Source organism: Clinocottus analis, unplaced genomic scaffold (genome assembly GCF_023055335.1).
Source record: "Clinocottus analis isolate CAN_PGR_092001 unplaced genomic scaffold, fCliAna1.0.p SCAF_15, whole genome shotgun sequence".
Lineage (NCBI taxonomy): Eukaryota > Metazoa > Chordata > Actinopteri > Perciformes > Cottidae > Clinocottus > Clinocottus analis.
Genome location: NW_027175876.1, coordinates 9,068,417 through 9,078,463, shown reverse-complemented (window position 1 = coordinate 9,078,463; position 10,047 = coordinate 9,068,417). Strand labels below are relative to the sequence as shown.

Below are 10,047 nucleotides of genomic sequence, written 5' to 3'. Positions count from 1 at the left end.
CTTGTTGCTGATTGTAACTCAATGGAAGAGGAAATTGGCTATAAAGTGTGAAAACTGTGCCAGTTCTTTTGGTGAGGTCATTGGACACAGACATGGCAACGCTGTTGAAGTGAGCCAGTCAAGCTGGAAGAGTTGCCCCATTTATTGCCACGGTAACTGCGCTCATGCACGTGTGTTAATGAATTATGCATATTGATAGATTTCCATCAGAAACTGGAGGATGGGCCTTTCTTTCCATGAGAATAAACAAGAGAAATTATACACCATGGAAGCGTGCAGCCAGTCTATAAATAGCAGCGGTGCTTTTTTGCCCGGGGATGTAGTTGCATTTTTACAGGTCAGACTGGGATCTTCTGTTAAGCCTCTGCATTGAAATGCAGCCATCTCATCTCTGGGGTGCTGTCCTTTGCTCTGAGAGGGGCCCCTGTAATCTCTCAAAGCAAGGGTGCATAGTGGAAGAAAAATGAAAGGGAGGGGACTTTTTGGGGGGCCCAAAGACTTTTTCTATTGAACAACTGATGCTGTTTGCCATCAGGTTGGGGGTCAAATGAGAGCCCTCTAAGCGGCACAGATCTACAACTTCGGCTGCAAAATGTCCTCAAATGTATGACATGAGAAAAGTAAGTGGCGTTAGAAGACGTGCTGCTCGGCAGTCTCCCCTAAAAGCATTCACAGGAAATCAATAGTGGTCTCCATGAGACTTAATCCGGGATCCACACTACTACCGTGGCAGGCGGCCAGCTGAGTGATGTGTGCGGTTTAAACGGCCCCCGCATCCTGCCCGCTTATCTGGAGGTGTCCCGATGATCGCTCGACTTTCTACCCATCTCGTCTGGCTGTTTTTTTGTGTGACTTTTTTTTGTTGTTGTTGCTGTATCCCAGCCCTCCTCCATCTCGTCCTCCTCTTCCTCCTCCTCCTCCACCTCCTCTTCCTCTTCCTCCTCCTCCTCCACCTCCTCTTCCTCTTCCTCCTCCTCCTCCTCCCCTCCCTCTCCCCACTAAGTTCGATGCGATCGGCTCAGGCCCTGCCGTGAGTTCTCGGTGCGGGCGACAGCGCTGCTGAACATGGCGTCAGACGGGATGATTTTAACGAACCACGACCACCAAATCCGGGTCGGGGTATTGACAGGTAAACGCAGATTTTTTTTTCTTCCATCGCCTCGTTGACATTTTGTTCATATTTCCATGAATTCATTCTCGCCGGCTGCCCGCGCGGATCTTCATACATGTCGGCTGATCTGTGCGTGGTGGCGGCTCTCGGTGTCTTTCTGGCTTCTGCAGCCTCTTGAAGGCGACGCTGATTTAAAGCTTTTTTTTTGTGTAATGTCTTCTTTTCATTTACGGACAGGCTTTGCATTTCATGTACAGGCTACATTGCAGCCAGTGCTTATGCGGTGGCAGCGGCAAATGGGGGCTCTGCACTGGATGGTGTCCGCTCGTGTAGGCTGGATTTCTAGTCGAGCCGTTTTCCCTGCTGAAGAACAGGAGCTCAGTTTATGTGTATTGAATAATTCATGTGCTATCTGCTTGTCAGAGCTGAAAATTACAGCTGACCGTGTGTTGTGTCGCTGCTAAAGATGCCCGGCTATAGATTGCATTATTGACACCCAGCTGACCACAGCGATTTTTGAAGTGTCGCTCACGACAGCTGCTGAAGGTGGATGTGGTGATGAGCGCATCCTTGGCCTTATTAAGAGCAGAGGGTGATCTGAGAAAATGTGTGAAAATACGTGTAGACGTCGGATGTGGTTTATTTTGTGAATGACAGTGCCAGCCGATGAGTTTACATGGCACATTATCACGGCTCTGGCTGGGTTTGGTGGGCACATGCTCCTGACAGCCCTCTGAATGCAACGCGATGACGGCGCGTCTCTCACTTACCAATATTGGAAACGTTATGCGCTTGGATGCGATGGCTATGAGGCGGCGGATGGTGTTAGATCTAGTCGCCGCCGGCCCTCATTTTTTTTTCCATGTATGTCTTGTGTGTGCAGCCTATTGCCTTGTCATGTTTCTGATCGGCAAACATCATGCGAGGCGAATCCAGCGGCTGTTGACATGATCGGAAAGGGATTTTTTTCTCTCTTTTTTTTTGAGAATGTGGGTTGAAAGGGTGGATGCATGATAAAAGCTGTTCAGAGGAATACCTCTCTCTCTCTCTCTCTCTCTCTCTCTCTCTCTCTCTCTCTCGCTCTCTCTCTCTCTCTCTCTCTCTCTCTCTCTCTCTCTCTCTCTCTCTCTCTCTCTCTCTCTGTCCATCCTGTGTGAGGCTGTGTCGATCAATATTTCATGAAAGAAGTGATCTCACACATATGGTATTCCTCCGTATGGGAATCCAGTACGGAGGAGGAGGTGGTAGGCGCTGTGCAACGATGGAGGAATGACTGTGTGTAGACCCTCTCCTGAAATCTGCCAGGGAAACCCCCACCACCAACAACACCACAACCACCCGTCGTCTCCTTCTCCATCCCTCCTCCTCTCCTCGCGCTGGAGAGAGGGAGCGCTGTCCGTGGTGCTGAAATCCAGCATCACTCACAAATCAGTGCGGTACTGACCTTACCACAGTAAATACTGCATCAGTTAGATACACCCAGGGATGTAGAGGAGGGCAAATCCATCTCGAGTCACTTATTGGCTCCATCTCCACAGTTTAGTGACGAGGTATTTAGAGTACATGTAAAGAAAATAGTCACAAACCGTCGAGGCTTTGGTCTTTTAAGCAGAAATAAACATGCTGTCAGGTTGTTTTTTTGTTGAGGTGACCGTTTGCTGTATGTTAGTCACCAGCTAAAGGTGAGAATATACCCATCACTTTTTCTAACACTACATCAATGCCCACGCCACATCAGAGAGGTTCATTTCTCAATGTGTCATCAGTCACTTGAATCCCCAACTGTACCTCTCGTGTAGTGACAGATTGCCAGTTTGATCTTGCTGTACAGTGTTGACAATTTCAGCATACGTATGTCGATGTTGAGAAGCACAGAGACTCAACAGACAGGCTTATTTGTCTTTCTGATGTATTCGTGTGTGTGTGTGTGTGTGTGTGTGTGTGTGTGTGTGTGTGTGTGTGTGTGTGTGTGTGTGTGTATGGAGTAGAAGGGCTTGCACTCTCAGGCAAACAAAGCATCAAAGGAGTGAGCAGAAAACAGGGAGGAAACGGTGCACGGTGGCATTAAGTTGCCATGTTTTACCTGACCTTTAACCTTTTAAGAATCTCATCGTGGCAGGATTACTCATGGCTATAAAGAGCGTTGTTTTTTTTTCTCCAGTTTTTTCTTTTGTGAGATGATGCATTTTGACAGCAAAAGGTCCCCTGCTGTGCTGCTAAGGGGAAGCAAATATTCAGGTTATATCTCTCTTTCAACGCAGAACTTTTGTTGCTACACCTCAGTCTTATACGTCCACAGGGTGCATACCATTAGTTTGCTGTGTTGTAGGGCCTGTGTGAGCAGAATGCTAATAGAGTCTGGAGCAGTGCTCAATCTCCCTTCTTGTGAGGGTTAAAGGTCAGCCGTCCACCGCTGCATTCAGTCACCGAGGAGGAGATGAGACCTTGGCTCACCCTCCTCCATCACTTAACCCCACTAGGTGACAGAGCCCACGGGCCATCTCTGTTTAGACCCTTGACACACAGTATAGCGAAGTTGAAAGTGTGTGTGTGTGTGTTTTATTCTGTGTGATGTTTGCATAAGAGGTGGGTTTTATTTGCGAGGTCAAGGGAGGTAACTTGAAACAGGATAATTGGGGTGAACATGCTGTCACTTGTCAAAGATGTCACACTGAAAATGTGACCTTTGTCAGGAGTGGATGAAAGCTTCTCTCACTGTGCTCAGCCTGTTGTGACACGTGTGTGTACCTGTTTGTACGTGTTTGTGTATTTTGATGCATCAGTGCTCATTGCCCAGTTTCTAGCTGTTGTATCTGTATCTTCCTGTTGAGCATGAGTTGTAATTGTCCTGTGTCTCTCCCTGGGCCCGCCTCAGGGTCCGGACAGCTTCACGCTCACTCATTTCAACTGATTACGTGTGCCTTAATTGCTGGATGCATGTGTATTTGTGTATCCAGACATGCAGGCATAAAAGGGAACTGTAGCATTAAGTTTGTGACATACAGACATACTAAAGATAAATTGTGTTTTCAGACATACATTACTTGCACACGTTTTCTAGCTTGACTTAGCATGATACATAGTGTGAATTCATTATTTAATGAGACCTTTTAAGATGTTTCTCAAAAACCCTCTACCCACATGAGAACCAGGCTGGGTTGTAACACAAGTCAGATGCACACCAGCTGAGCTTCCCTGCATTTGTAAGCACATATGAGTGTCCACATGCATGTGCAGTGTGTTTGGCCTCAACATATGCAGTGTGTGCATATGCATGTGACTCTGCTCTGCTCTTTGTCTTTCTGCACTAATACTGAGCTCTGGCTGGAAACACAGCTTAGCATATCACCCCGGCCCCAAATATAGCTACAGTATACATGCGTTTCATGATCACACACTGAGAGAGCGAGAGAGAGCGAAAGAGAGAGAGAGATGCTGGTAAAGAGAAAGAGAGAGGCCTGCAAAATGCATTCAGTTGTTTTCTAATCTGCATAGCGCCAGTGTGTATGTGTGGGACTATACCATATTATTACACAGCAACTCTTCATGCATGGGCCTCGGATGCTGTTGCATGTGCGACTTGATTTACAGCCCATTGATGCTGGCCGCTGAGAGTGTGTGGGTTAACTCCAGCTCTTCCTCAAAGAGACATGGACACACACTCTGCACCGGACCGCCAATGAGGAGCCAGGGCAGGAAGGCTTCAGTCTGCAACAGACAGCACACATCTTTACCCTCTCTCTCTCTCTCTCTCTCTCTCTCTCTCTCTCTCTCTCTCTCTCTCTCTCTCTCTCTCTCTCTCACTGTATCAATCTCTCCCTCTCTTTATATATTCTATTTTTTTAGCCTAAATTGTAACAACTGAGAGAGGATCAGCGATGTGTGGGCGGCTCTCTAAACTTACATGTCTATCAGAAAGACATGAATCGTCGGCAGACAGGCTTCCCAAAACAACCACACATGGATCACTCGATCAACCTCTCTGATATTTCAGTGATTCCCTGCAGAATGAGTGGAAGCTTTTATTTTGGCAGGTGTGGGGGTCCATTCCTTAATCATATGTGGTCTGCATTTGGTTTTCTATTAAAGAGGTGAAAGGTTGTCCCAGAAAGTTTCCAGAGAAAAGTTTTTGGGACGTCAATATGTCTAGTTTAAGACACACCACACATGCTGTTGACAAAACACATATTGATAATGCTCCATGTTGAAATAATACAGGAAACTGTGCAGCCCCAAAATACATACTGTATGTAATTACATTTTTTTTTTAGTAATCTATCTTTTGGTGCAGGCCTACATGTTGATGTGTGTGTGTGTGTGTCTCTGTGTGTGTGTTCCCCCTTTTCTATTCCGCAAGTATGTGTGTAGCGAACATGTATGCGTGACTGCTCGTGTGTGTACTTGTCTGGCTGCAGATGGGATAATAACTATTTAATCTGCTTTTCCACATAATTTAATCTCTGGAGTTTGTCCCAAACTCACCTTAACAGCTCAGGCACTAAAGAGGCTCACTGGAGAAACAGGAGTCAAGTCAGCAAATGCGACCTAGCGTGGCAAAGCACCTTGACCAAAAGTAGGAGACGCCGTCATCTGTCACTGAATGGCGTGGGCGGCTGCCAAGTTATGAAGCAATCTCCTCTCGCTGTCTGTTTCTGAATGACTCAATCTACTGACGACAAGGGAAGCCAAGGGTTTTAGCTGTGGGCTTCTTATGTTGTGAGCGCTGATGGCAGATAACATTTTGATTTGATAAAAAAAGTGTTTGGAGGTAGTTGGCCCTATAGCTGCATTGCACTTCAGGCCTCTGTTGGTTGACACATTATGTAGCTTGGAGTCTCTGTGTAGTATTCTTATTGGGGAATCTTTACATAATTGATTTTTTTTTTAAATTTCTTAGCAATGGTATACCTTCAGCTTGATGCATTCCAGCTAACACTTTTAGCCATTTTTGCTGGTGGGAAGCTTTTGAGGGATTGTGTCCATGTGTTGGACTCAAACTGGTTAATTCCGTATTATTTGCTGACTTTATTTGACCGAATTATATGTTGAAGTTGAACACGATTCAATTATCAAGGATGCCTTTCTGTTTCCGTTGCAAAGGTGGTTTCACAATGGATTCATTTAATTTTGTTAAACATCAACTTTAATTTTTCTAAGTCATCGCTAACTGTAGTCAGCTTGGATGAGAATTAAAGTACAGGAACTTTAACTTTCTAAAGGAAATAATTTAAAAAAGATCAACCTTCTGCTCTCAAATTCATTTGTAGTATTGGTACCATGACGTTGTCTGCATCTGCCTCGTTGGGGAGTGACACAAATACACCATCGGACTAGAAATCAGACAATGAAATGTTATTTTGACAGGGGGCAAGTGTTTTACTCACTGAGCCACAGTGTCTGGAAATATGTAGGATGAACGATTAGATTGGGGTTTCTTATTTTAAGTATGTTGTTTTTTACGTATATAAATTACTTAGTTTATTTGTACATTTTGTATTTTATGTAAAGCACTCAGAGCTGTGTTTTAATGACATGGCACTATATATACAACAACATTGGATTTTAAATTAGTTGAATGGAATTGAAAAATATATTTCCCGATTGAATTTACCATAGCCTAAATCTACTGCCTGTCATCCACTCATCCCTTATGAATATTGGCAAAGTCATTGCTAACTCTTCACAGCCACTATCTGTCTGTGCTGCCATTAGCATCACAGCGTTATTACTCCTCCCCATTTCCCACTCTGTTGACACTGAGACAGCCAAACGTAATATCTTGACATAGATGACATCATGACTGAATAACAAAAACACAAAATAGATGTTAACATTCGGTCCACTTGTGGTACCGTATAAAGATATGTGGTTTGAATGGGAATCAGAGAGCCCTGGGCATGTCTCTACCCAATAGCATGATTTTACTCCTTTTCCGTGCGTTGACCCAACTCTCTGTGTCTGTCTACGGTTGAATCATCTCTAAGCTGCTACTAGGGTGTTCCCTTGCAACAATATGTGGGCATCTGTTCAGCAGGATGCTTTGAGAGGGATACACTTGGAACAGAAGAGCTAAACGGTGGGGGGGGGGAAAAAACACAGACATTGGACATACACTTGAGATGCTGCTTAATTCCCGCCAGAATCCCTTACTTCTAGATCATCTTGAAACCAAATTTGAGTGACTATTTTGGACAGACTTTTATAGATGTTGCCTGTATCAACCCGTAAAACCAGAAATAGGTATTACATTGTTATCCCAGAGGCCATAAAGACAAAATGGCAGCATTGTAAGAGAAGGGGCGAGCACCTGGATGGTTTGTTTGCTGTTAGTTAGACTCAAAATATGTTGCAGCCCTTTGTTTGCATGTGGTCACACAAGGATTTATCTTTTGTTTGGGTGGGGCTCGTACTGTGACCCTTTTCTTACTTTCTCACTCTCTGCATCACACACACACACACACACACACACACACTCACACACACACACACACACACACACACACACACACACACAGCTGTGACGGTGGACAGCAGTGAGGCAGGCGGACCACATGACCAGAATAGACAATACAGGATCAGGGACACGGACACAGAATGCGAATTAAGTCTTCACTGCAAAGGAATTATTTTCCGCTTTGAGTAGTGGGGAGTGAAGTGTGGAAGAGGGTGACTCTCCTCCCCTTTTGCACACCCCCCCCTCCCTCCCTCGCTCTCTCTCTCTCTCTCTCTCTCTCTCTCTCTCTCTCTCTCTCTCTCTCTCTCTCTTGTACCATAGCCCATGGAAATAATCCTCCCTTACTGTAAATAGTCTTCAATTGGGATGCAAGCTAGAACAACAGACAGACGGTATTTGGCGGACAAGGAGCAGAGTCTCCTCCGCTCCCGGCTCTTGTCAGCTCTCCAGAGAGGAGCTCCATCGGGGCTGCCTCGAAAGCTATTCCCAGACTGGATGCGTAGGTGTAGGAGAGTTGGTCCGTTCCCACTCCCTCCTGGCCTAAAGCAGTGTTACAGTCTGTCATTCATGTGAGGTGATAATCACAGGAGGCTAGCGTAGCCCAAAGAAACCCCAGATAGAATGCGCTCGATATTTTTTTGCGAGTAAGCAAAAGAGCAAAAGAGATGCTGGAGCTTTTTAGTGTCAGCACTTATCTTGTTTTGACAGAAAAACTGGCATCGGACATGCAGAGCTTGAAGCTATTGCTTTCTAATTCTATACTGGTGATAAGCAGGATATAATGTCCTCAAATGAGCAAGTGTTTGATGAGCGGTGAGGCAGCGATGTCCAAACCATGTGGATTCATGCCATGTGTAACATTCCAGGTCAGGACAGGTGAAATCATCTGTACATCCCGAAAAGCTAAGCGAGAGGCGTCTCCGTTATACATTATGCAAATAATGCTAATCCTGAAGTCTTATTTGATGCTTTTAATTCATATTCAAGGAAATGTAACATTGTTTTTGAAGTTTTCTAGACATGCATGCTGTGTCGATCATCAGACTGGTGCTGTGCACCACTGAGGCCATTAGCTGTCTACGATTAACGTGTATATACTGAGTAACGTTGGCTAGCTATACAATGCATCTCTTCGAATGTCTTTCTTTCCTGCTCAGTTGCAGAAAGTTTGTGTCTACAAATTCAAGCACGGGATTGCAGTGTGTTACCTGCGTTTCGGCATCTCTGAGAACTCAAACCCCAATACTCAATCACTGTAGTTATGTTAAAACATTTCCAATAAAAACATTCTCCTTTCCAATTCTATCACAAAATGTATTGGGACGAAGCAGTAGGCTGGAATTTGGCCTTTGGGGAAGATGACATTTTTGCAGTGCATTTTTTTTGTACATCTAAACGCAAGTTGTACATCTAAACGCAAGGTTTTTTTAAATTTTTTTTTACAAAACTCTAACACTGGAGCTGCTGCAACGGTGATGTTTCAAATATCCTTTTACGACTGGAGACACTTTTTTTTCTGGTCGTTCTTTTTACACTACTCTGGAGGGAGACAGCGAGTGGGGCCCCCCTCCTCTGCTCGGGTCGCTCCCCGGCGATAACCTGTGCAAGCAGAGAACCGCTGAGTGATGGCGATACAGATCGAGATAAAAGATACAGTGGTGCTTTTTAACTGATGAGTCACTGCCGCTGGATCCCGTGTCCTGGCTTGAGGTGTTAATTAGGACTGGGTGGGGTGAAAAAAGAGGAAGGATAAAGTAATTGATTCATCAGTGTTGCCCAGTGTGCTGCCGTGCCGCCTCACGTCATTATCAGTCCTCATCTAATAGGTGTCTGAAACGTATACCTCGCCCATGTTTCACTTAGGGGAGGAGGTCAGCTCGCCTGTATCTGGCATCCATCACAGGCTGACGGGGCGCTGATGTCATTGAGAGCAGGAGCTATGCTAACAATGCTACTAGTCTCTCCAGTGCAGCGCTTTTCACCTTAAAGAAAGTGAAAGTGAGCACATTCTTAGTAGTGCCATTACACACATTGTAAGGACTAATAGACACTTTATATTTGGTGTATCTGGTTGTTTTGGTGGCTTAGTGATCTTAAGGTTGTATCATTTTCTTGACTAGCTTACGTCCAGTGGTGGTAGAATAATGCAGACCCTTCAAGTAAGATTAGCAATACAACCCTATGAAAATTAATCAAAATCATCAAATCTCACTAAAATAGGAATGTAAATATTATCAGCAAAAAATGTAGTTTTTAGGATAATTATTACTGCTGACTTAATGTGTTTGTTGCAATTCACTGCATACGCAAAGGTTGAGCACATGTTGACTACTTTGTATCCTGTTGGGTTGTGAAATATACAGCAATACAGCATATTCTCTCAGATCATCATATGTTTGGAGTGCTGTGAAAACCATGTATCGCTAAAAAGTAAACTTTTCATGAGCTCAAGAGGCTTGATCTTAGAGGCTGTTTAAATAGT

At 44.7% G+C, this 10,047-nt stretch overlaps 1 protein-coding gene across 4 annotated transcripts in view; it reads left to right on the top strand.

Annotated features, from left to right (window-relative positions):
• Positions 1-885: 885 nt before the first annotated feature.
• The window catches only part of gphnb (gephyrin b), an 87,481-nt gene continuing 78,319 nt past the window's right edge, over positions 886-10,047 (top strand). For 3 of the 4 annotated variants that reach the window (XM_068576825.1, XM_068576826.1, XM_068576824.1), the window contains exon 1: positions 887-1,129. In XM_068576825.1, the coding sequence (XP_068432926.1) occupies positions 1,066-1,129 (64 nt within the window). In that variant the 5' untranslated portion in view covers positions 887-1,065. Of the gene's footprint in view, positions 1,130-10,047 lie in introns of all 4 variants that reach the window. The other variant, XM_068576823.1, reaches the window with a different exon arrangement.